The sequence below is a fragment of the Sporisorium graminicola genome, chromosome SGRAM_21 (genome assembly GCF_005498985.1).
Source record: "Sporisorium graminicola strain CBS 10092 chromosome SGRAM_21, whole genome shotgun sequence".
In the NCBI taxonomy this organism is placed as follows: domain Eukaryota; kingdom Fungi; phylum Basidiomycota; class Ustilaginomycetes; order Ustilaginales; family Ustilaginaceae; genus Sporisorium; species Sporisorium graminicola.
Genome location: NC_043730.1, coordinates 109,130 through 135,140, shown reverse-complemented (window position 1 = coordinate 135,140; position 26,011 = coordinate 109,130). Strand labels below are relative to the sequence as shown.

The 26,011-nt window shown below is 58.2% G+C and overlaps 7 protein-coding genes across 7 annotated transcripts; 5 read left to right on the top strand and 2 right to left on the bottom strand.

Annotated features, from left to right (window-relative positions):
* Positions 1 to 522: 522 nt before the first annotated feature.
* Positions 523 to 1,881, top strand: EX895_003504 (uncharacterized protein; the record flags this gene model as incomplete). Its single annotated transcript, XM_029884102.1, has 2 exons — positions 523 to 798; positions 880 to 1,881. 2 exons carry the CDS (start codon positions 523 to 525, stop codon positions 1,879 to 1,881), a joined length of 1,278 nt encoding a protein of 425 aa, XP_029739475.1.
* An 899-nt stretch (positions 1,882 to 2,780) lies between these two features.
* Positions 2,781 to 5,943, top strand: EX895_003503 (uncharacterized protein; the record flags this gene model as incomplete). The annotated part of the gene is made up of 2 exons (XM_029884101.1): positions 2,781 to 5,649; positions 5,822 to 5,943. 2 exons carry the CDS (start codon positions 2,781 to 2,783, stop codon positions 5,941 to 5,943), a joined length of 2,991 nt encoding a protein of 996 aa, XP_029739474.1.
* Positions 5,944 to 6,598: 655 nt separating this feature from the next.
* EX895_003502 (uncharacterized protein) lies at positions 6,599 to 7,576 on the top strand (the record flags this gene model as incomplete). Its single annotated transcript, XM_029884100.1, has 1 exon — positions 6,599 to 7,576. The coding sequence occupies one exon, from the start codon at positions 6,599 to 6,601 to the stop codon at positions 7,574 to 7,576; it is 978 nt and encodes a 325-aa protein (XP_029739473.1).
* A 365-nt stretch (positions 7,577 to 7,941) lies between these two features.
* On the bottom strand, positions 7,942 to 12,783 carry EX895_003501 (uncharacterized protein; the record flags this gene model as incomplete). Its single annotated transcript, XM_029884099.1, has 1 exon — positions 7,942 to 12,783. One exon carries the CDS (start codon positions 12,781 to 12,783, stop codon positions 7,942 to 7,944), a length of 4,842 nt encoding a protein of 1,613 aa, XP_029739472.1.
* A 1,302-nt stretch (positions 12,784 to 14,085) lies between these two features.
* Positions 14,086 to 17,232, top strand: EX895_003500 (uncharacterized protein; the record flags this gene model as incomplete). Its single annotated transcript, XM_029884098.1, has 1 exon — positions 14,086 to 17,232. The coding sequence occupies one exon, from the start codon at positions 14,086 to 14,088 to the stop codon at positions 17,230 to 17,232; it is 3,147 nt and encodes a 1,048-aa protein (XP_029739471.1).
* Positions 17,233 to 17,612: 380 nt separating this feature from the next.
* On the bottom strand, positions 17,613 to 18,019 carry EX895_003499 (uncharacterized protein; the record flags this gene model as incomplete). Its single annotated transcript, XM_029884097.1, has 2 exons — positions 17,613 to 17,904; positions 17,997 to 18,019. 2 exons carry the CDS (start codon positions 18,017 to 18,019, stop codon positions 17,613 to 17,615), a joined length of 315 nt encoding a protein of 104 aa, XP_029739470.1.
* Positions 18,020 to 18,738: 719 nt separating this feature from the next.
* EX895_003498 (uncharacterized protein) lies at positions 18,739 to 25,575 on the top strand (the record flags this gene model as incomplete). Its single annotated transcript, XM_029884096.1, has 3 exons — positions 18,739 to 22,435; positions 22,528 to 22,698; positions 23,129 to 25,575. The coding sequence occupies 3 exons, from the start codon at positions 18,739 to 18,741 to the stop codon at positions 25,573 to 25,575; spliced, it is 6,315 nt and encodes a 2,104-aa protein (XP_029739469.1).
* Between the last annotated feature and the right edge of the window lie 436 nt (positions 25,576 to 26,011).

Below are 26,011 nucleotides of genomic sequence, written 5' to 3'. Positions count from 1 at the left end.
GATGACTTGCCCAATGCGCGTAACGAGTAAGATTTCATCGGGTCTGGAACCCGGCTGCTTTGATGGTGACTGAAAGAGTGCATGTGAATTCCAAAAAAAAAGGATTTAGAGTCGTCCGGCGTTTAGTCAAAAGAGAGATAGTGTGTGTGTGTGTGTGTGTGTGTGTGTGTGTGTGTGTGTGCAGGAGGACACGAAGGAATTCCTCCCTAAAGTCGAGTCCACGCTCACACCTCAACGCTTCTTGCTCAGGACTTCCATCTTAACTCGCTCGATACCTCGCCCAATCGCAGCTACAGACTCTACCGCAATCTCTCGGCTGTTCCTTGGGTAGCTCACGCATAAAGGATCTCGACCCTTGGTCGCGAGGCAGTTCATCCCTGCCGCATCTACTTGTCGGAGCTCGATCGAAATCGCCATCCGAAACACAACGGACCGTCGACAAGCCGAAACGGATCATCTAATCGACACAGTCTATTTTTGTCAGCAAAGGAAATACAGTGTCTGCTTCTGCTCTCAAGCACAATGGTATTTCACAACCCACTCGCGCGGCAGCCCGAGTCCTACGTCAAGAAGAAGGAATACGAGTTCAAAAAGACGCTCGGAGAAGGCACGTTTGGCATTGTCAGATCAGCGACGTGGAAATCAGCCGACCCGCCCATCAATGTCGCCGTCAAGGTGATCAGCAAACGCATCCTGCGTGGACACGATGAGATTGTCAAGGATGAAATGAACGTGCTCAAGGGGCTCGATCAGCCGCATGTGGTCAAGTTCTTGGATTGGTTTGAGAGCAAGGATAAGGTGAGTCTACAACAGCTTCGATCGGTATTTAAAAGTGTCATCGCTCACACCCTATCTCTCGCTCTTCTCTGCGTACAACAGTACTACCTTGTATTTGAGGAGGCGACAGGCGGTGAACTGTTTGAGCGAATCTTGGAACGTGGACGGTTCACAGAGCTGGATGCGTGTCGCACCATCCGTGCCGTCCTCTCTGCGATCCAATACCTACACCATCACAACATTGTGCATCGCGACATCAAGCCGGAAAACATCCTATATCGAACCAAAGCAGAAGATGCCAATGTGGTGCTGGTCGACTTTGGAATTGCAGCACACATGAAGGACGACGATGAGGTGCTAACGTCGGTGTGCGGCAGTTTTGGATATGCTGCGCCCGAGATTCTTGCCAAGAAGGGACACGGCAAAGCGGTCGACATGTGGAGTCTCGGCGTCATCACCTATACCATGTTGTGTGGCTACACACCCTTCCGTTCGGATGACGCCGCAGCGTTGGCGGCGGAAACGCAGCGCGGCAAGGTCGAGTTCCACGACCGATACTGGAAGAACGTCAGCGCCGAAGCCAAGGATTTTGTCAAGGCGTGCTTGACCGTGGATCCCAAGAAACGGCTCACGGCCGACCAGGGTATGGCTCATCCTTGGCTCACCGAGCACAGCGAAGAGACGCAAGGCGTGCACGACATTTCGGCCGGACTGCGCGAAAATTACCGCAAGCGCTGGAAATCGGCCATCGCTGCCGTGCGTGCTTCGACCAAATTTCGCACGTTTGCCCAGCTGGCCAGCGAGAGCCGGTCCGGGAGTCAGGCCTCGTTGCAAACGGCTGGAGGTGCGTCAGACGCGTCCTCGTCGACGACTAACGACAAGCCGTTTGCAGGTGAAGCCGGCAAGATATCGCCTCCCACCAAGCGCGAGCTGTATAGCGAGGACGAGGATGAAGCAGATGGTGAGGCCAACGAATGGTTCGATACCGATGATGGCAATAACCACAGCTCCTCGGCGCCGCCTGCAGCGAAAAAGGAGCCAGGGTTGGTCGAGAAGCTCGAGCACAAGCTAGGCGACCTGCATCTCCATTCCTCTGGAAAGTAGCCGCACCGTCCTCCTTGCACCCTGTTGTAGAGTCTCCTTCGTTTACGCCCTACCAGCAGCCATCAGTTGTTGTCCTCGCGTCTCTACGCTCTCCTGTCCTTTTCCCTAGTTGCTTTGCTTGCACTCTCCTTCCCCTCTGTATTTATACGTGTCTAGGTCGCAAAAATGCATTCGCACTATCTCGAGTGGCCGGATGAGCACTGGTGACGGACATCTGCGCCTTGAAGCGGAGTTGTGGATATTTTGGGGTCGAAAATTGAGGCATAAAAAACGTGGCCAAAAATCAAAGTAAAAGTGACACTTTGCTGTGCTGCTGCCAGAAGGTCGTGCGAGCTCTCAGGTCAAAGTCGCAAAGGCGCGCGCGTGTCCATCGAAGAGAGCAAGAAGAAAACTGCCAGCCTTTGTGTCTATTTGTCTCGGCATCGTGCAATGTTGCTGTCGTGAGCGGTGCACAGTGTGATACAGTACGAGTGTCATTGCATGCATACCGACCTCCAACCAAACCGAGAGAGCGCCGTCGCGTGCAGGCGGACAGACAAAAGGCGTGTGCGTGCTGCTTGCAAAGCCGATTCGAAACAGAAAGGGTGGCACGGTGCATGCCGCTTCATTCGTTTTCTCTTTGTGACACGCAGTGCAGGCCAAGTTGGCTAGAAGACCTCTTCGGTTATTCCGTGCGGTGTGCTTATCACTTCTTTTTGTCTCTTCTCTTCATGCCAACTCGGTGCTTTTGTTTGTTTCACTTCACGGCCCTCTTTCTTCTTCTTCGGACCAACCGACCGCACGCACACGCACATTCCTTCCGAGCAACGGCGCGTGACACTCGTGTTGCTCCAGCTTTTGCCAGGTCAGCAGCACCACGCTCAACTGCATCAACATCCTTGGCACCACAAGCTGTGCCCATGCCTTCGTCGGCGAACACGCACAACGCACCATCTTCCCGCTCGCCTTCGCCAAACAGCAACACCTCTTCTGCGACGATTACTGGTGATTGTGTCCTTTCCAACTCACGCCTGGCGAACTTCCCCAACAGCGCGCATGGCTCGAGCACATCCAACGTAGAACCCTCGTCACCGTTAGACCCACCGCATGGAAGAAACGCTTCGACTCTCACTCATAAACGTTCCGTCAAATCCATCACCAAGGAGTACGAGGATCGTCGAGGCACGTCCCCTTCCTCGTTGCTACACCCGCCCTCTTCATCCTCTCGGTCATCCTCGCCCACGTTTCCAGCGGCACAGCATTCTCCTACCGCGTCTTCGTTTTATCACAACCTCGACGCGTCATCGACCCGCAACCCCCCTCCTTTGCACAAGCGCAGTTCGTTCTTGCAGACCACCGATTCGGCTCCTAACACACTCGCAGCTACGCCACCTCGCACGAGAAGCCTCAGCACCACCAGCAGCTCTGGTTCCAACCTCTCCCGATCTCCTTCGATACGACTTGCCAGTGGCTCTTACCCTTCCACTCTAAGGCCGCCGGCCAAGAAGACCTCAAACTCTTCCATTCGTTCGCTTCCTGAGCCCCCTTCGCAGCCAGAACAGCTCACCGACAAGTTTCCGGGCGCTTCGTCTCCGACAGAAAAGGAAGTCGAACCGCACAAGCACGAGCAAAACACCATTATGACTACATCTCCCGATGAAAGTTCCGAAAGGATCTTGAAATCACGTCAACCACAGAGCACTGCCCCTTCGGACGAGACGCAGCACCCGGATTCCGACCGCAGTCATAGCGCTGTCGACGAGAGCGCACAACAGGACGCCGAAGATGAAGCCTTGTACGAGAACATTGACAGTGTCGCAGATCTCAGTGGCCTGCACGCAAACGGCGCATCTTTGCCCGTGCCCAGCACCGTCGATCTCGCCAACATGACTCTCGCTGAACGACGCGAACACTCGCGAAGACACTCTCGCGTGCACAGTCGCAATCTTAGCGTCTTCTTCCCGCGGCCAGGCACTGAGGCCGAAGCGGAAGCAGACGGCGTAAAAGCGCGCGAGCACTTTGCACAGCGTGGCGACACCAACAACGATGTAGCACAGAGCACCTCGGCAAGCAGCACCTCCTTCAGCGACTCGGCATCCAAAATGCACCGTCGTGGCGGTAGCGGCAATCGTCCTCAGATTACTGTAAGCACCGACGCCAGCGCCCTCTCGCCCCGTTCCGCTAGCTTTGCTGCGCTTACCGCGAATCAATCGCAACCTAGCGGCAGCGGTAACAACAACAAGCTCGAGACTCCGAATCATCTGGGCAGCGATCTTAGTCCGAGCCCCACCAAGAGCAGGCGTGGACATCATCATCGTCACAGTGTTGCGATGCTCGACGCTGGACTCAGCCCAATAACGCCTAAGCAGAACGGTCACGCAATGGAGAGATCCACCTCGTCAACGTCTTGGAATTCGGACGCTTCCTATGCCGCACCCTTTGACGCCAGCGCCGAGCATCACTCGCACACGCATCATCACGATCACGATCACGGCCACGGCCACGACCACGATCACAGCCACAGTCACAGCCATCAGCATCGACGATCGCTGCACGCTCGTACCGTGTCAGCGCTGGGACACATTCCTCAAGCCTCGCGGCCGCTGCTGCTGTTCGGTATCTCACATTTTGGCTTGGGCGCGGCGCTATGGATGGCGGGTCAAGAGGTCGACTCCCTCTCTGCGACCGGTCTGGGCTACCTCGTCGTGTTTGATGCGATGGGTATTCTGAGCAGCGCCATCTCCGACTGGGCGCTCGAGTGGGAGCAGCACGCCAGCGATCTGCGCAGAAGGAGCGGCAAGCCGGAGGGCGCCACTTTGAAGCGCCCGTATGGCATGCACCGCGTCTCGACGCTGCTCCACTTTGTACAGACCATTTACCTGCTCTTTGCTAGCGTCTACGTGCTTAAGGAATCGGTCGAACACGCTCTGCTGGAAGGTGGCAGCGGAGATGGCTCGCCCGCGACGGATGGACTGATCGAATCGGCTTCAGGGCACGACCATTCGCATGCACATGCCGAGCACTCGTTGGGAATTGTGATGCCCAATCTGTTGCTGGCGCTGTCGCTGGCAGCCTGCGTCTTCTCGAACATCGTCATGGGCAATCATGCCAAGTTGGTTGCGGCTTGCGGCATCAGTACTGCTGCGTCGGGTGGTGCGCCCGGCGGACCCCGTCACGGACGCAGCGGATCGGTGCTGATGCGGCCGTCGGAACTGGCATGGCCACTCTTGGCACTATTGGCGAATCCTTTCAGCTTGACGGTGCTATTTTTCAGCTCGGCGCTGCTGTTTGCGGGTCTCACCATGCCATCGATTCAGGTAGCAGCGCTGGACAAGGTTCTGGCGGGGCTCGAATCGGTCTCCATGTTTTACGTCGCTTATCCTGCGTCGGTGGCGCTGGGCAAAGTGTTGCTCCAGACGGCACCTTCGGACGCTTCGCCCAACAAGCAGCAGCTCAAGCGTGCGCTCAAAGTGGTCGAGCAGAATCCGCTCGTCTCGTACGTACCGCCGCCTAATGTTTGGCAGCTGACTCCGCCGACTTCGGCGTTGGTGCAGGCGGATCGAGGGTCGGGGATGTTGTCTGGCGGTGGCGGCAGCGGTGGAAGGGGCGTGCACTTTGGCGGTAAGAGCGCATCGTTGGTGGTGTCGGTAATGGTGTTTCTGCGGGCAGACGCATCGGACGACGATTGCTTCGAGATGACCAAGTGGGTGTGGGAGAAGCTGGCGCCGAGCATCGGAGCAGGGAGGGGGCTAATGGCGGGTGAGATGCTACGTGGTACGCAGAGGGCGGGTGAGTTGACTGTCTGTGTCAAGCGAGAGGGACATGAGGAGGATGGTGCCGAGCAGACTTTTGGTGGTTGCCAGCATGATCACGGTGGACACCATCATCACGGTCACGATCATCATCACGGCCACGAACACAGTCATGGTCATGCGCCTTCCTCTCATTCGCATGATCACAGCCACGGACACGGGCACGGCCATAGCCATTCCCATCACCACCATTGACCAGCGACTGCGTAGCTCAACAGGCTCCACCGCTCCACGCTTCCACACCATCCCTAGTCCTTCCTTATACATGTGATGAGGAATAGAGCTTCGTCTTCGACACCGCTGGTCGACCTTTTTTCGAGGACGATGTTGGCGACATGCAGCACTCGAGCGAGTGAGAATGAGAAGGGTCTCTGTTGTTCCACGGCTAAGCATTTTGCTTCTGTCGGAGCTGGCCGAGGGCGCTGTCAGCGTGTGCAGTGACCTTTTTTCGTGTACTGGATTGCATTGCACGTGGGCGGCCTCTGTGTCTTTCTCGGTGACTCGAGGCGAGTATTTCGATTGCAGACCTGCAACTGTATAAAATTTTGATTTGGGAATGCCCGATCCGACTCGGTTAAGAAGAAATGAGAAGGCAAATGCAGAGGATCAAAAGGGCCGCACAACGGCGGATCTTCGGGATGCACACATTGGCCGAAAAAAGTCATGCGCAATGAGCGATTTCCAGCAAGAAGAAGATCTGATTTCGATATGGTTTCATCCATCTTTCGTTCTTGTCGCGTTTCCACATCCTCGACCTCCTTACACCCACTTTGGCGCCAATCCACTACCTCGCCAATCGTTTGCTACACAGTGCGCTTTGCACAGGGACGATTTCAAGCACTCGGCAACGCATCGAAACTCGAGCTCATTTTACACATCCGCCTTGCACACTGATTCGAATCGCTCTTCGCTAAGGAACTGCCATAATGTCGAACCTGCTCAGCGCGGAAAACTTGAACGGCCGACTGCTGTTTGCCATCCCCAAGAAGGGGCGGCTGTACGAGAAATGTCTCGAGATCCTCTCGGGAGCCGATATCCAGTTCAAGCGCCAGCACCGCCTGGACGTCGCGCTGGTGCAGAACCTGCCGATTGCACTTGTCTTCTTGCCCGCAGCCGACATCCCACGCTTCGTTGGCGAGGGTAACGTCGACCTGGGTATCACGGGTCAAGACATGGTAGCGGAAGCAGGCGAGAAGGTGTCTGGTCTCATCAGCGAGACGCTGCAGCTTGGGTTTGGTAAGTGTTCGCTGCAGGTGCAGATTCCGGACCCGGTCTTGCCCGCCAATGCTGGGAAGAACATCACAAGTGTCGAGGACCTGGTGGGTAAGAAGGTCGCTACGAGCTTCGACTACCTCGCGGGAAAGTACTTTGCGGAGCTCGATTCCAAAGCGACGGCGGCACGACGCGCTGCGGGCACACTGGGCGCGGACGAGGCGGTCAAGACCCAAATCGAGTACGTCGGCGGGTCGGTCGAGGCTGCGTGCGCACTGGGGCTCGCAGACGGCATCGTCGACCTTGTTGAGAGCGGCGAAACCATGCGTGCCTGTGGCCTCACCGCTATCAGCAACCTCCTCACCTCCCAAGCTGTCCTGATCAAACCCTCCACCCCGCACACGCGCTCCGACACGAACCTGATCAACCTCATCACCGCGCGCATCCGAGGTGTCATTGCCGCATCCAAATACGTGCTCTGCCAGTACAATGTTCAGAAGAAAGACCTGCAGCAGGCACTCGCCATCACGCCCGGCAGGAGGGCCGCCACCGTAAGTCCGTTGGAGGAGCAGGACTGGAACGCCGTCAGCAGCATGGTCCTCAAGGCCGAGGTCGCCACCATCATGGACAAGCTCGAAAACATCGGCGCTAGCGATATCCTCATTGTCGGCATCAACAACTGTCGTGTTTAGAGGCCTACGCCTATCAAGCGTAGCGTCGGCCTTGGAAGCTAGCAGACTCGCCGGTCGCCCAAGTCTTGTTGTCCGCATGATCGCAACCGTCTAGATGCGCGTTGTTTTGCCTCTCTTTTTGCATCCTTCTCAACCAGTTAATGTTACATTTTCTCACAACCCAGCCATGTCAGTGGTGTGCGTCCCTCCCTGCCTGTGTGTGTGTGCCATGCATCGCCGTCCTCTCCCTCCCTCCCCAACCCAACACACTTGCTCAGAACCTGCTGACGGGCTCAGACCATCACTCCATTGAATGTCACACCTCGTTCTCAAATGCTTCCAACTTTCCATTGAATGCTGCGACACCGGCCCCACCACGTTTACACTCACTCGAGCCTATCGCGGCCCAAAATGTTTCCAATCTCCCTCCTCGGCTGCAGCCACCCCAAGAACGACGGGAACCTCCTCCCTGCACCATCCGTATAACTCGTAAACGCCGTCGAGCTCGACAACTGCGACGAGACCGACTCGGATCTCTGCCTCCCGCCACCACGACCACCCACTGCATCCTCCTGCCCATCATCCAAAGGCACCATGGGCCCACCCCCACCCAAAGCCGGCCACAACGGCACAAACCCATCCGCCTCGCTTTTCTCCAACAAGTAGTTTGCAAACGTGATCAGATAGCCGTACCGCTGCAGATAGTTGGTGAACACCGCACTGAGATGCTTGTGCTTCTTGGTGCCCACCTCTGCATTATCTGCACGAAGTTTCGAGTCGTAGATGGCTTTGCGCAGGTTCTGCACCGCCTCCATCCGGTCGATCGCGCGATCTGTCAGCTTCTTGGCAAGCTTGCCATGCGAAAGCACGCCGACAAGCTGCAGGATGGTGCGCCACTCGCCCTGCAGCCGCAAAACGTCCTCGCGGTTGTCCAGGTTGTCCTTGGGCTGTCCGAACGACTCATCGTCGTCGCCGGTCGCATTGACCGCCTGCGCCCCTGTAGCTTCGTCCGTCGAACCAGAAGCGGGCAGCACCATGGACCCGGACATCTCGTAGCTGGCCACCAGATTGTCGCCATAATGCCACACCGTGGAAACAAGCGACGCAATCACCATGCCTGTCGTCGTACGTCCTCTCCCCATCTGGCAGTTGAACACACACGCAGACCCCGTCTGCAGCGCCGTGATCACGCGCTCTTCCAACTGCGAAAACACCGCAGGTACGGGAGCTTGCTCGTCCGTAATCGCCAGTCGAGCATAGTCCACCTTGTACCCCTCGCGTTGGACGAGCTCATATACCTCGCGCGGCGTGAGCACATCCCCCTCCTTGACCGTCTCCCACACCGGGATGATGTCGAACTCACCCTGGCGAATCTCGGTCTCGTCGTGCAGCAGCACACGTCCTCCGCGCTCGGCAGCTTCCTTGAGCATGTCATTCTTGAGTGCCAACTCCATGCCTTCCACCACATCTGTGGTGACGCCGGTCGCTTCGATGTTGGTGATCGGCTGGTCGGCCAGACGCAGCACATGCGGGCGGCCATTAACGTACAGCACAGGCTCCTCTCGAAGCGAAGTCCATACCACTTTGGCTGGTCCGTTGGGCGCCGCGCCCATCCGCGTCAAGCCACGACGCAGACCGTCGACAGTAGGCATGCCCGAACCCCATGTCTCGCGACCATGCGCCATGAGCGGCGTCTTAGGCGTCATCGGCGTCGACGGCTGATTCGCCCCATTCGCCTGACCGGGCGGCGTCAGCAGCAGCGGCACACCACGCAGGTTCGGCATACCGTCGATGCGCTCTGGCAAACCCAGCTTGAGAATGCCGCTGAAAAAGTCCGATTTGAGCATCGTGTACGCCGACAAGATGCTTCCATTGCGATGCGAAACCACCTCCTGCACCTCGTCCGACAGCGCCACTCCATCGCTTGCATCCACCTTCTGCAACGGCATGATGGTCGATATGTCGATCTTGTCGAACTCTTTAGCGATGGTATCGAACACGGGCTGGCGAGTGACAAATGAGCGGAAGCTCGGCGATGCCTCGAGCAGGTCGGGTCGAGTCTGGGTGAGGTACGACTGGAACACGATGAGCAGAAAGTATCTGCGCAGGTTGTGGATGGCGCTCTGAATGTGTTTCTTGCGCAGTGCTTCGTCTTCGGTGTCTTCGGCGGCGAGACGCGCTTCCTCGATGGCTTCGCGGAGATTGGTCACCGTCGCGCATTGATCGATGCAGTCATCGACCATCTTTTTGACCTCGAGACCTCTGGGGATGACACGCAGCAGGCTGTTGATGACATGGTAGCTCAAAGGAGCGCGCTTTGGAGGCTGGCTCCCATCGCCAGAGTCAGAGCCAATGACGTCGTCGAGTAAGTCGGCGTTGACAGTATCACGCGCATATGGTGTAGTTGAGCCGCTGTCCTGAGCCGAGCTAGTGAGTCGAAGTCCATCCGAGTCCTTGATGCTGTCCAGCGCTTTTGAGCCATCCTCATCTTCGCGCACCTCCTGCAATTTGGCTTCAGGAAGCTTGCTATGTCCCTGCTGGAGCCATCGAGTGATCATGAGGATGAGCACGGCCGTCATGGTGCTGCGACCGCGCCCAAGCTGACAGTTGAGCACGACCGGCTGTCGCTCCACGTTGGCCTGAAGCACCGCCGATAGAAGCTCGCTAATGTCGGAAAAGTCCGGAGGCTTCTCCGCCGTCATGGGAATCCTTCGGAAGCGCAGCTGGACCTTGTCCTTGAAATCGGTGCCGATATGAGACATGATGTCCTGGACTGTGTCAACATCGGCCGGGGTCGCCTCTTCCCAGATGGGGATGATGGTGCCGTCCGATGTCTCGGTGTGCAGAAGGAGACGCCCTTCGCCAGATTCCAGCTCATTGACAACGTCATTCTTGAGACGGTCTTCGAGCAGCAAAAGACGGTCCCAGTTGATGCCACTGTACGCCTTGATGTTGCGCAGTGACATGCCCTTTTGACGCAGACAATAGGGCTTGCCATTGACGTAGACGATGGGCTCCTCTCGCAGGTTGATCCAGGTGACGGTGCGTGTGGGGAAGCTCGCGGTGTCACCCTTGCTGGCATAGTGCTGCTGAAGAGCGGCAACCACATTGCGGATGCCGTCCACAGTGGGTTGACCCGTGGCAAAGATGTTGCTTCCTGGGATGCGGCGGAAGTTGACGGTGCCACGGATGGGCAGACCGGCATTGCGTTCGATGAATTTGCGCCAGATGTCGCACTTGAGCAAAGTAAACGGACGCAGGACAATACCGGCGCGATTGCGGATGACATAGTCGGCGAACTCGTCTCCCGGTACCTGGGCACCCTGGCCGGAGACCTCACCGAATCGGCTCTGCAGCTTCTCGTTGGTCGCGACCAGCTCGCCGGCCTTGCCTCCACTGAGGATGCGCAGATCGCCGACGGGATCGAAAAAGTAGAGGCGACGACCCTTAGATCGAATGAGCTGAATGCCTCGCCAAATCTCGGCGCGATTCTTGAGCCAATTAGCAAAGCGGTGTTGGAAGGTGGCCGTCTTACTAGCGTTGACGTAGCTGGCAAATGCGACGAGGAAAAAATACTTTTCGAGCGACTTGGCGGCTTTTTCGAGGTGCGAAGCGGCCTGCGCCTCGTCCAATGCGTCTGTCGAGTATCGAATTCGTGACGAAAGGATGGTCTCTCGCAGATTGGTCACGTGGGCACAGGAATCGATGGCGTTGTCGACGATGGCCTTGTTTTCGAGACCTTCGTCGAGAAGACCAGCAAGCTGCCTGATGATGCCGTAATCACCCGAATTTGCTTTGCGAAGCGACTCGAGCAAAGCTGGGTTAGAGAGCAGAATCTCGATGGTGGATTGCGAGTCGCGTGTCGATAGACTGACATTGAGAACGCGAATGAGACGCAAAAGGGAAAGATTCTGCGCCTGTTGCTCTCCAGCCTGGCGAAGCGAGCGAGCCACGCCGGAATGAGGCGTTCCGTTGGCAGGCGTCTGTATCGGCGACTTTTGCGGACCAGATAGCGGAGCAAAGGGATCCTCGTGGCCCAGCAAGAGCATCTGCTTTCTTCGCAGGATGACAGCAGCGACCATGGCAAATGTGGTTCGAGTGAAGCCGATGCCACAATTGGCGACGAGACTGGTTTCCGTGGGGTCAAGATCCTTGATGACTTGAGCGTAGGCATCGAGGTAGTTATTCTCGATGGCCTGATCCTCCGCAATGGGAATACGATGGTAGTCAACCCTCCAGCCTTCGGTCTTGACGCGGTCCCACACTTCGCGAACTGTGTGAACGGAAGCTTCGTCGACGGCGATCCATGTGGGCGCGATCTGACCGGTGGCTGTCTCTTCGTGTACCATGACGAGACCGCCGTATTTGGACGACTCGCGTAAAATATCCTGTTTGAGCCGAGATTCAATGGCCTCGAGGTTGTCAGCTCGCATGCTGAGCTCAAAGGTGCTCACAGGTCGTTCGGCTTCTCGCAGCACGAAAGGCCTGCCACCCACGTAGATCACGGGTTCCTCTCTTGTGCAGACCCAAACGCACCTGCGAGCCTTTTCTGGCTGTGCCGAGGACTTGCGCGTGCTACCATGGGCAGAAGCATCCTGTGGCTGATTGAGGGAAGGCGAGCTGAAGGGCGAGGTCGTCTGAGGCAAGTTGGCTGACGTCGATGCTACATGACTTGGCAACCTCAATTCGAAGCTTTGCGATGCGGTCGTGTCCTTGGTGGGACGAGCGTTGAGCACCGACAGGATGGTCTTGAGACCGGTGATGGTTGGTTGTGCGACGCCATAGACCTCGAGGGAGCAATCTGCCTTACGGAAGTTGGGAGCGCCTTGAAGGTGCAAGTTGAGATGAGCATGACGCGCGCCGCCGGCAAAGTGATCGGTTTTGAGAATGAGGCCACGATTGAGCACGCTTCCCTGGCGATTACGCACTACGCTTTCTTCCCGCTGAGCCCAGAGATGCGCACCAAGCTTTCCGAAGCCGTCGGAGCCAAGCAAGTTGGGTTTCGCGCGATTAGAAGACAAAGTCGATGACGACGACCGGGAGCCGAAGCTGATGGAAGGTCGAGCGGGACCGGTGTGTGAGGCAACGTGGATACCCGGTGGCTGCCGAGATGGCTGCTGAGCTGCCGACTCTTGAGGCTCAGGTAGTGGCGACGAGAGGGCTGGCACATCCTGATCGTCGCCGAGACCATGCTGCACGGCCATCTGGTCGAGAGGCGTGGCGGTCATCTCGCGGTCAGCGAGCGGGAGTCCCGTTTGATCGTAGCCGTGCCAATCTGTGAGTTCAACTTGACGGTCCAATCGCGCGAACGGATATATAATGAGCCTCAGCAATGGTAGCAGTGATGATTGTGGTGATGGAGGAGAAGGACGATGCGGAAGCGGATGAAGAGCACGGCCCCTCCGTTCTTGCTTGATGGCGCTTTCTGCAACGTTTCCGGCCCTTGACTATCAGGGACCCTTCCTTGTCTTTTGATAAACTGTATCCTGCCGAGGGTCAAGCGATTGTTGACAGGCACAAAATCTGTGCTTCTTGGAAAAAGAAAAAGAAAAAGAAAAAGAAAAAGAGAGAGACACAAAGACTTCCGGACAGCGAGCGCATTTATTCACAGAAAAGCAGCTGCAAATCACAGAAGTCACCTTGCCGGAGAAGACCGAACGTGAAGGGGAGAATTGGCCGAACATCCGCTGACACTGACCTCTGTCTGACTCGTACTCTCATGCACACCGATGAACGATCTGTTAACTCTCGATTGCATAGCCATGGTCGGCAATGCTCTTGGAGTTCCGCACCGGTCTCTTCGCTCGACAAGCAGAGAGAAGAGTGAGGTGTTGCTGCTTCAGTGTGAGTCAGAAGCCTGAGCCGTTTCGACCTCCACCTGTCGACAGCTGTCCTCCTCGATCTAACACTCCTGACTCGAAAGGTGTTCCTCGAGCAAGAGCAGTCCGGCGAATCACACGCATGCACTTACTTACGCTGAGCCACAAAAAAGCGCGCGCTCTCTCGTCATCGGAGACAAGCCCACTTAGAGCCGGCAAAAGGCGTTCACGGATGAATCGCAGCTAGCTTGCCTTCATCACAACAGACACACGCACGTTCATTTCTCAATCCTCATTTCGCTCACCATCGTACGTGGCATCCAGCGGGATCCCCGGCTCAGCATCCCGTTCAGCGGAACGTTTTACACCAACAACAACCACACACACGCCACACGCCTCCAAAATTGTATCGCCCGCCGACCCTCCGCCCTCAAGTGTAGATCAGCACGCTCGAGATAAGAGGTCTAACCGCCTTCTGTAGCTCGAACGACCGCAAATCACCCCATCGGCTCGCCGTCGGGACGCCCAACCGCCAACGAAGCGTCCTATCTCTATCTCGTCTATCTACACCGACTTTCTCACCGTGGACGGCGACCCGCTTGCATGGAGCCTCTACTCCAGGCAACTTTGTTCGCTTTGTGCTAGACGTGGATTGACGCTCCTACCCGGCTGCATTGACTCAAATATCCAAGGTTCGGTGCAACCCTCAATATGGGCAACGCGCAGTCTCGTCGTCAGCGCGATGCTGAGCAAGAGCCTCCCGGCGATGACTCCTCCTCTTCTCAGACAGCTTCGTATCCCAGGTCGGGGAGCGCGAACAACCGCTTGACGGCCTCAGAAGATGCTGTTGCTGAAAATCTCGTTCGCAAGCGACGTCGCCATTCTTCCTCTGACGGCCTCGAGACCGAATCGGCTCACCGGCTCTCCCGCAGACGGCGAGCGTCGCCTCTTCCAGACTCGGCGCCCGAACCCGAGGCACAACAACGTTCCGCAGAAGCGTCACAGACTGCGATGGATGTGGATACAGTAGAAGCTCCAGTCATATCATTCACTCGCTCGGCAACTACGGGAGCAACCGCACCCATTGTCAATCAAGCTCACCCTCCACCGTCGGATCTACAGCAGAGATTCGCAGTCGTGCAGTCGCGCGCCGATGCTTCGCCTGGCGATGAGGGTGGCGCCACCCCCCCTCCGCACCTGGATGTTCTGCGCGACGAGAGGGAGCGTGCTCGACGACAAATCCTCGAGGCTCTTGGTGCCGCAGCTTCATCCGCGACAAGTGCTCAGCAATCCAACGACGGCACCACGGCGACTACAACATCGTCGACGCAAGCCGCTACCTCGGCCACGACTTCTTCAGCCATCCCGTCTGATGCTTGGGCGTCCGCTACCGTTGCCGCTTTGCTCGGGTCTGCGGCCGCAGCACCTGACGCAGACGCTCTTGCTCATGCTCCCCAAGTAAACGCCGCCAGCTCGCGCGCCGCAGAACCGGTTAGCCCGATTCCAGCTTCGAGTCCGGCGTTATCGTCTACATCACACTCTCACTCACAGCAGCCGCAAGCGCAACAGCAACAACATCGTCCACAGCCCCCTCGATCTCAAGCTGTCCGTGTTCCGCTGCAGGCAGCGATGATCAGTGGCACCTCGATGGTAGTACAAGGAGCTCTCGTTGCTAGGATTCTGAACGACCGCCCAGCTTCGTCAGCATCGTCCTCATCCGAGAGTGGCACTACTGGACAGGCAACCAGAAACGAAACAAGCACAACACCGCCGCCGCCTCCTCCCTCCGGTGATGTATCTACTGGAACAGAGAGCGACTCTGGCGTTCCCGGTGCTACGGTCGAGGGCGATACGATGCGTGGCGCTGTAACGCTAGAGGAGCAAGCCGTCATGCTTAGTCGCATTCTTGGCATCGCAGCTGCAGCCACCGCTGCATCCCTACTCAACGCTTCCGAGGCACAACACGTGGACCCGTCTCTACTCCAGACCAGCCTCCGCCGTCCTTTTGAGCGCATGAACCAGGCACCAAACGAACGCAACGAGCGCTGGCTCGCCGACTGGCAACGCAACGGCTCCCACACTAGGCCACCCTCTAACAGCTCCAATGCGGAGTCGACTCGAAGGCAAGCTAGCAATCACCCTTTTGCTGGTATGCCGCGACATCGAGACGGGATCACGAGACTCGCCCGTCAAATGCAACAGTATATCGATGGACATGACAGTCCTGAGCCTTGGCAGAGCGTCGACACTGGCGATAGGACAAACGAAGCGAGCACAGGCACGGAAAACATTCCCGCTGCTGCCGCACCTACCGCTCCCACGGCGGATGGGCCCACTGCTGGATACGAGACAGCCAGGCAACAAGAGATCATCGCACGCCTTCTGCGTGCAGCAGAGCGCGACGCTGCTTCGCGGAGACTAACGCGAGTGCGATCTGCGAATCATTCGACCTCTTCAACCGCAGCTACACCAAGTGACCGAGCGCGTTCTTCCAGCTTTGGCGCAGCTGGACCTCTCGCCGCCAGCACGCAGCCAGATGCGCCGCGCCGCGGTCTATCTTCGCTCATTCGATCCACCATCGGATCTTTTCTGCATCCTAGCCGTCTGTTGTCCGGCCGCAGCTCGCATTCGACAGAGAGGCCATCGTCGGACTCGCATCAGGATGGTTGGACCAGTGCATCCGCGGGCCGTGGCGACCCGGGCCCCACAGCTGCGCCGCCGTCCGACTTCTCTCTGGGTCCCAACGATGTCGCTGGCCCGCTTCGACAGGTGCGAAACGGGATCCTGCCCGACGGCGTGCCTGGCAGCTTCGGCAGCTTCCTCAACCATTTGGTGAACGATCTCATGGAGGCGGTGCAGCTTATGCGGCCCTCGAACGAAGCATCGAACGAACGGGCCGAGGTGCAAACACCGCAGACGACCGACTACTTTGAACACGCCGCACGCAGCCAAGCCACCTCGGGCGCAGAGGTGCTGGACGGAGAGACCTCTGCTTCTGATCCACAAGCTCAACCAGCGCAGGCTAGTGATTCGCAGGCTGGCCCTGGCGAAGAGGATCTTGAGACACAGGCTAGGCGACAACGCGATTTCCAGAACGGTAATCTCTCGTTTTTCCGACTGTTTCGCTTCGATCCTGTGTCGCCTTCGCAGCTGGTGCCATGCATTGTGGTGGGAGTGCGCAGTCTCAGCGTCATGGAGCGGTTCGGCGAGGAGATGAACCCGGCTCCAGGGCCTGGACGAGAATTCAACGGTTCGCGCCAGCAGACTTCGCGACCAACAACGCTTGAATCTGCTCGATCTTCAGCCACACCACAACGTCAGCGTGCCCATTCAGTGGGCGCACAGGCGTCGACACCCTCGCAAAGCCAATCAACAGATGCGAGTGGGGAGGACCTGCCCGCATCGCGATTTATGCTGTTTGTCTCTGGAGGTCGCTATCCGCCGAACCATCCGCTGCTCACGTCGAACCCTACGACGGCCGGTCGCGATCTGATGACCCTAATGGATCTGTTGAGCACAATGCAGGCCATGCAGCACAAACCGAGCACCGTGACGCAAGCTGAAATTGACGCCAGCGATCTGGTCAAGATCAAAGGATTCGAGGTGGCCGCCAAGGTGCAAGACGGAAAGATCACGGAAAATATGGCAGAGCGCTGCCTGGTCTGCCTTGAGGACTGGCAGGACGACGACGACTGCCGTGTGCTTGCTTGTCGACACGCCTTCCACACTACGTGCGTAGATCGATGGATGACCTCGTCGTCTAACACTTGCCCCATGTGTCGACGCCAAGGTGTTAGCAAAGACGGCCACCAGGCCGGTGCAGAAACGGCCGACTCTCGACGAGCAGCACAGACCTGAAGAGCGCAGGACGCCGCGCGCCAGCAAAAGGATCTGCCTTTCAGCTCCTGGCTGTAGTCTCTCTCTACTCCCTCCAGTATCCATCGTTGATTTGGCCTAATTCTCTCTCGCTTACAGTTCGCATCCTCAATGTACTTCTAACACATTTCCTTACCATTCTGATTCGAGATCGCAATCACATATAGATCGCTTTGCGAATCTTGACCCCACTTTTGATGGCCAGCTTTCGCCGCGATAAACTTTAGAATACAGATTTTCCGCCCTGGAAGTCTTGCGCTTGGGGGTGAAGGCTAGGATTGCTTTGTCGAGCCGGCCTGGTCCCACTCGTCGGCGATAGTAGTCCTGAGCGCGCGGAGATCGGAACCGCGTTCCCCTTGATTCTAAGCTGCTTGATCCTTAGCGTCTCGAAGAATGTCGGATGTGGACCTGGTTGCGTTCGACGATGGTGCTGTGGCGTCTTTGTGTGATGCTGAAGGGATGTGAAACAAGGATCGCTGGGTGGCATCTGGACCGGCGTAGATGCCCTCGGGCGGTGGCTGGTTGGCTAGTCTGCGTCGGACGAGCTCAGGAAGCGATCGACCCTGGGGGCGCTCGTGATAGTTACGTGCATCGTTCTCCCACAGAAAGTAGGCCATCACTCCCGTCGCAAGGCCCAAGATTGGGTCAGATACTCTGACGATTGAAAAGGACAGAGGTAGAGATCAAGGTCAGCTTCCTTCTGCTTCGTCCAAGATAGTCGTGTAGGTGAGCAAAGTGCAACTCACCTCCCAATGAGATACGTCGGCATTGCGTCTTGTGTGCTCCCACCAGTGCAGGTCGAGCAGATGGTGAAGGCATCGACAGGACAGGACCATCAAGTGCAGAGATAGTCGTGGACCCTTTCGCACGGAATTCCACGACAAAGTGTGGAGAACAGATCGGGCCATTGCCCGGTCGATCCTGATTGGGGACGATCACAGCAACAGCAGGGTTTGCATTGGGGCACATGCACAGCTACGTTGCCTAGCAAGCCCAATTCGAATTTGCTCGAGATTGGGGTTCGAATTGTGCTGCGGAGCCTTGAAAGTCGAAGTCGAATCCGATTTTCTGACTTTCAAGCTGAGGTGTTTGCTCAGATCGAGCTTGGACCAAGCACAGACCAGGCGAGTGTCGACTGTGACTGTGGCTGCAGGCTGTGCCGCTACCGCGTGCTTGCGACTGCCACGGTCAACGACGCTTTCTCGTTTCCCTTTCTCTCCTCCCCGACTTGCTTCGCCTCTCTCACACACGGCCTTTCTCTCCCCTTTCCACACTATCCACATTGGCATTCCGCCTCCAAGACTTTCCCTTCGAAGGGAACGCTGACGACTGTATTGCTTCGATTCCCCTGTCTCCATCCACGTTCGGACGGCGGTCGAACAGGTTTCGCTCCATTAGCAGTCGGCCGCGGACGCTGCGCCACGTCCTTCGGTTACCATGTACAACAACATGCAGGGACAAGGCTGGGGCCACCCACAGCAGCCCCAAATGACTGGTTATCCACAACAGCAGCAGCAGCAGCAGCAGCCCGGCAGTGGATTCCTTCAGCCACAGCAGACCGGCTACCCTGGCATGTCGCAGTTCCAACGACCCATGCAGACTGGCATGCCTTACCAACAACAGCAGCAGCCACAGCAAGGTCTTGTCCCCCAGCAGACCGGCATGATGGGCGGCATGGGCATGCAGCAGGTCCGACCGCAACCGACGTCTCAGTTCCTCTCTCCCGGTCCCACCGGTATGGGCATGGGTATGGGTATGGGAATGGGTGGTGGTCTGCAGCCGCAGCCTACCGGATACATGGGCGGCCTGCAGCCCCAACAGACCGGCTTCATGCAAGGCGGAGGTCTTCAGATGCAGCAAACCGGCCTTATGCCCCAAATGACCGGGATGCCCATCCGCGATCCACGATTGCAGCTCATGAGCGCCCAGTTCCTGCCTGCGTCTCAGCCCTTCTCTGGCGCTCCCGTCGCCGGCAACATGAACTTCAGTCAAGCCAGCATGCAGCCTTCCAACTTCCAGTCGCAAATCCAAAACCTAAGTCAGCAGCAGCAAGGCTCCAAGGAGCCGCGCATCCCGTGGGCTCTCACCAAAGAAGAACGCAAGAGCTACGACGCGATCTTCCGTGCTTGGGACGCTCAAGGCACTGGCTTCATCAACGGTGAGGTCGCAAGAGAGGTCTTCGGCCAGAGTGGTCTCGAGACTGAAAAGCTCATGCAGATCTGGCATCTTGCCGACACGGGCAACCGCGGAAAGCTCAACGTCAACGAGTTCCATGTTGCCATGGGTCTCATTTACCGTGCTCTCAACGGCAACGACGTGCCAGAGACGCTTCCCCCCGAGCTCATCCCCCCATCGGCCAAGGATCTCAACGACTCGGTGGACTTTCTCAAGGACTTGCTCAAGAAGGACACCAACGTGCGCCACAGCACCGGTCTCAACATTCCTGAGGCCGGCTCCAATAGCGGTGCATCGTACACAAAAGCACGCTCTTTCCACGAGAACCCCGTTGCACCCAAGAAGGATGCCACCGCGTACAAGCACGATGACACTGACGTCGCCGGTTACAAGAGCAGCAGTCGTCATCTCGACCGCAAGACCGTCCGCTACGAAGGGCAGAGCGCTACCGACGATCTCAGTGAGATGAAGCGCCAGCTTGCCAACACCCAGAAGATGCTCGACAAGCAGGGCGCAGAGGACGATGAGGAGCGTGAGCTCGAACGCGAAATGGACGACCTCCGCTACCGCATCCGACGCATTCAGGACGATATCGAGTACTACAATCGTCGAGGCGGCCGCGATTCCGCAGACTTGCGTCGCAAGGCTGAGCGTGAACTCATGCACCTCATGCACGAGCGCCTGCCCCAGCTAGAGAAGCGCATCGAAGCCAAAGACAGCCGCCAGCGTGAGCGCGATCTTGGCCAGAGCCGCGAGAGGGACCGTCGTAACGATCCTTACGGTCGCTACTCGTCCAGCGATCGTGACCGCCTCCGCGACGACGATCGAAGCAACAGCCGCTCAAGCTCCACTCTCGGTGATGGCGAGTATCTGCGTGGCACTTTTGACCGTGATAGCGACAGGCGTAGGGACGACGGAGACAGCTACCGGCGCCGAGGTGACGACGACCGCGAAGTACGTCCATCCCCATCCCAGGCGCCACCTCCTCCTCCACCCGCTGAGCCTGCCAAGCCTGCTGCTCCTTCGCCAGCTCCCTCAACCCCTGCTGCCTCTTCCGGTCCTCCCAAGAACATGTCAGCCGAGGAGCGCGCCGCTTGGATCCGCTCCGAGGCCCAGCGACGTGTGCAGGAGCGCATGCGCATGCTCGGCGCCGTCGCTCCTGCCGGTCCCACTACCGTCGACACGAGTGTGGAGGAGCGACTCAAGGCTGAGCAGGCCGAGGCCGCTGCCAAGAGTGCTCAGGCTGATCAGGAAGCCGCTGCCCGCGAAGAAGCTCGAAAGGCTCGTCTCGAAGAGCACCGTCTGCAGAACGAGAAGGCCAGCCTCGCCACCGTCAAGCAGGAAATCAACCAAGCGGAAAAGGGCGACAACCCTCCACCGGCACCTATCGTCCAGGCGGCCAAGGAAGAGATCGACGATCAAGAGGAGATGATCCGACGTCGTGAAGAGGTGCTCGCCAAGGAGAAAGCGGAACGAGAGGCGCGTCTCAAAAGGCTCGAAGAGCAAGAGGAAGAGGCTCGCAAGCAGGAAGAGGCTTTCAAGGAGCGTCAGAGCATGTTTAGCAGCGGTACGAAATCGACTTCATCGGCTCTGCCTGCGCCTTCGCGCAAGTCGGGCAAGTCGGCGGCTCCACCACCGCCTCCTCCTTCGCGAGCTCGTGCTGCACCAGCGCCAGCCCCTGTTGCCGCGCCAGCAACACCTGCGACGCTCGCTCCGCCGGAAGCACCACCTGCCCCTGCCCAGCCTAGCCCCACTCCTAGCACGGGCTCGAGCACGAATCCATTCCACAGGATGCAGCAGGGCGCAGGCGGTGCCGCTGCCAGCCCATCGACAGCTGCACCCGCACCTCCGGCCGCCTCAACACCTGGTGGAGGCACCAACCCGTTCTTCCGTCCTCAGCAACCAGCAGTGGACTCCAATCTTCCTCCCGCCACACGCGCCACTCCTCCTGTGTCTGCTCAGCCCACCGGCGCCACCCCCAAGTCGGCTTCACGCACTATCTACACTGCGCCCAAGCATGACGACGACGACTGGGAGGACTCGGACAAGGAGGAAGACAACGAGGAGGCAGACGGTCCCGGATCCAGCACACGCGCTACGCGTCAGAATCTCGCTCAGGCCTTGTTCAGCAACCTGATCCCCAGCAGTGGTCGATCGACACCTCCTGCTTCGGCACCCAGCGCACCGGCTCCTCCTCCCGCGCCGCCTGCCGCTCCAGGTGCCCCGCCAGCACCAGCTGCACCCGCAGCTCCGGCCGCTCCGGCCACGTCCGAGGCCAAACCAGCAGCTGGGCCGCTCGACCGTGGTGCTTTGCTCGGACAGATTCAGGGCGGTCTGAGGCTCAAAAAGGCGCAGACCAACGATCGATCCAAAGCGCTCGTCACTGGCAACGTGATCGGAGATGCCTCACCACCTGTGCAGACGTACATTCCCCCGCCTAGCCCTCCAGCGGCGCCCAAAGCTTCGTCTGCTGCTGCCGAGCGATCGGTTGATGGAGGTGTCGAGGGAGACGCACCCCCGCCTCCACCTCCTGCCCCACCCGCGCCTCCTGCTCCTTCCATGCCCGGCTCGTTTGACGCCGTTGGCGATTTTGCTGGAAGCAACCCAAACCGACAAAGTGTTGACTGGGCTAACAGCCTTGCTAACGACCAGGCCAACACCAAGGCCGCTTTCTCCCCTGACGAGCCGTCTGTGCGTGAGGAAGCCGAGGAGGACAGCCCTGACGAGGATGAAGGACCTGAAGACCTCGATGCCGGCCACAAGCCTGGCAACGGACACGCCGATGCTGGGCACGACGAAGTGGAAGGCTTCGACCTCTCCCGCACGGTGCGCGTCCGCACACTGTACAGCTACGCTGGCCAGCGAGACGAGGATCTCAGCTTTGAAGAGAACGATGTTTTGTCAGCACACCCGGCGAAGGATGCTGACAGTGCGTGGTGGTACGGCTCGCTCACCAGCGGATCCAAGAAAGGTTTCTTCCCGCGCTCGTACGTGGAGCCAATTGACAAACGTAAGTGCAGTCGTGTCCTTGACTAGACTGAAGTCCAGTGTCAGCTGACGACCCCTCCGACTTTTTGAATCGTAATATCCATGTCTCTGCAGCGGCCAAGGCCAAAGCGCTGTACGACTACTCGGGAGCTTCCGCAGAGGAAGCCACTTTTGTCGAGGGCGACACACTGCTCGTCGTTGATAAGGAGGATGCCAACTGGTGGCGCGTCGACGTGGGTGGATCCAAGATCCTCGTCGCTCCCGCTACGTACTTGGAGCTCTCTGGTTAGTGTTGACACTGTTCGGGTCTCGTTTCTCTTTTCCTTTCCTTCCTTTGCGGCTCTGCTGCACCCTATGTCCAACCACCCTCACCAACATGTGTGCCCAGGGTCAAAACCTCCAATAGAATCTCGTACTGTCTCGTCATCGCCTCGTGTCCTTTCTCGCCTCGTTTTCAACCAGGCCAAAAGGCCGAGAGCAAGGGCGGGCCAGGTGGGGGGTTTCCAATGTGATCCTGGGCCCCCTGCCTCGCCCTGACCCGAAGCTCTTTGCTCAAAGTGTTGCGGGTCGTGTGCTTGTGCAGGTGGTGATGGTGATGAGAACAGGAAGAATAGCGCTCCGCAGCAGAGCAGCCTGTTGTTGAGATATACTTTGAGACAGTTAATCGGACAGCACGCTGAGACGTATGCTTCTCTCTTCGTTTTGCCGCTAATAGGATCAGTGTCGCCACCACAAACAGCATCGGCATTCCTCCACCCCAACGAGGATAGCGACGGCGGGTCGGCCGTTATGGTACGTCTTCAATCGCAAGATTCTTCCGCCGAGCATCAGAGCAGGGGCATCCCCAAGAGCGCCGAGTGGGTCATGGTCGACGAAGAAACACGCAGCCTAGGCTCCTCCACCGTCCATGTTCCACCACCTGCACCTACCACTGCCGCCGACACGGATGCGGACGAAGAGGCGCAACTGAAAGCAGCACTCGAAGCCTCGCAGAAGGACCATCGACTGCAAGAGGTCGACCGAATGCGCGAAGATCGACAGTTGCAAAAGGCGATTGAAGCATCAAAGATGGAAGCGGTTGCGTATGCGCTCGGCTCGATGGACGTCAAGGAACCTTCAAGGGGGGTGAGCGCGGTGGAAGAGTCCGGGGAGAGTGACTCGACGACCGGGTGGACTTCGAGTGAAGACGACGATGATGATGAAGATGACGATGCGACGGCTGCAACGATGGCAGCAGAAGAAGACGCGACGCCGCACACAGATGCTGAGATTCGTCAGCATACCATCGAGAGGCTGCGCGTACTCGAAGCTGCGGGAGTGCTCGTCAAGGCGGAAGATCCGACACAGTCCAAGGATGTTGCCACCGACGAGAAGGGTGATGGATCCAAGGATTTTGCCGGGGCCGAAACGAGCCAGTCATCCAAGCCCGCTCGTCGACCTCCACCGCCACCAGGCAAAAACAGGCACAAAAACATCGACGAGCTCGTCATGCTTTCGCGCTCACGCACAGCCAAGCGACCTCCCAAGCCGGAAGAGCCTCAGCGTCGCAAGCCGCCTCATCGACCTCGAAAGAAACCCAGTCGAGACCTTCCACCCGTGCCCATCCATGGCGCTGCTCTGTCTGCGAGTGGTGACACCGCTCCAGAAGACCGCATGGAGGACGCATACGATCGGTACCTCAAGCTCACCAAAGAGGTCTCTATGCAACCGATCTTGCCTGCCACTGCTAGCGCGTCCGCGTCGGCCAGGAATGCTGCTGTCATCTCTCCATCTTCGCCACCTCCGTTTGCTACTGGCTCGCCGGCAAGACCAAGCTCCGCTGCTGGCGACCAGTCGTCGCGCACCTCGGGCTTCTTGTCCACCATCAAGTCCATGTCGCATCGCAGCGCGTGGACGGGCTCGTCGGGTCAACCCGCACGACCGGATTCGGGAATCGGAGGCAAGATCGTCAGCGGCCCCATCGCTATGGGCTCCGCAAGCCCTTCCTTCGGCGGGCTTCTGCAGCCTGCGTCCATCTCTGAGCCGCAGGCTGCTGGCGGTGAAGCAGCTTCTTCCGAGACGTCTGAGGCGCCGTCGGCCGCTGCTGGTGCGCGTGCAGGCGCTACTTCGTGGTCGAGCCTGGTTGGACCCGAGCTGCTCTCTGGGCTTTCCGACTTGGAACGCAAGAGGCAGGAAGCCATGTTCGAGCTCATCTCAACCGAGACGGCGCACGTTCGCGATCTGCAGATCATTGTCGAGGTGTTTTTCAACTCGATGCAGAGCATGTTGTCGGATAAGGCGAGTACGGTGATTTTCGCCAACATCGAAAGTGTGCTGTTCGCCGCCGTCACGTACCTCTCGGATCTCGAAGCGAGGCAGAAGGAGGACCGGCTGTTTATCACCACCATCGGTGATGTGCTCGAGCGACACATGCCGGCTATGAGCGTCTACCTGCCGTACTGCGTCAACCAGCAGAGCGCAAGCGAGATCTTGGAGGCCGAACGCAAGAGGGATACACGCATCGACATTCATCTGCTCAACTTGAGGACAAACCATCCGGCTGCGCGGGGGCTTGATCTGAGCCATTTCCTGCTGGTGCCTATGCAGCGCTTGACGCGCTACCCGCTGCTGCTCGCCCAGATCCTGCGGTACACGCCGGAGGATCATGTCGACTACCAGCGCGTCAAGGCGGCCAAGGAGACGGCCGAGGGGATTCTGGCCAAGACCAACGAGGCGATCCGCGACAACGAGGACGCCACGGCGCTCGCCAAGCTTTCCGAGAACCTCTGGCTGGGCGAAGAAGCACGACTGGACCTCACCAAGCCGTTCGTCGACCCGGCCAACCCAGGCGTCAAGCGCCATCGCCGAGTGCTCCGCGACGAACTCGTAGCCAAATCCAAATCGGGCCGCAAGCTTCGACTGGTGCTCACCACCGACCTGCTGCTCGTGCTGCACGCCCAGGATAACAGTCTGTACAGGATGCCCATCCCTGTCAGCGAGGTCAAGGCGCAGGAGGCCAAGGGCAAAGGCAAAAGCGCCAAGCATGCGGATGCATTCAACGTGGTGCACGAGCTGCCGGGCATGCAGGCGGATACGCTCAAACTGCGGGCGGCCAACGCGAGGAACGCCCAGGCTTGGATCCGCGTCGTCACTGCTGCGCGTGCTGATGTTGCCAAAACCTAGCGGAGTGACCTCGTGTCATGTGTCTTCAATTCATTGGCTCGTCAACTTCCTCCATTGAAAAGTGTGTGTGTGTGTGTGTGTGGATCGAGCTTGGTGAGATGGCATTGCATCGAGAGGTGTCACTTAGGTCCGAGCTCCGTCGGGCGACAGAGATTGCAAAGCGTCGAGTTTGCCTGAACAGACAACGACATGCGATGAGACTGCGACAGCGGAAGTGATGGGTGAGATCCTCACACCGACAGTAAAGGGACAAGACGAGTCGAGTTCACGGTAATCCGAGTCGGGGACCTACGTCCTGCAACTGTAAGAATCTCAATTTCGAGTCCCAATTCTTGCACGGAGTGTCTGAAACTTCAATGTGCGGAACAAAAATACCCCGCTGCGAACCAGAGCCTAGATCCTTCAACGCTCACAACCAAAGCACACGCATTCGCAA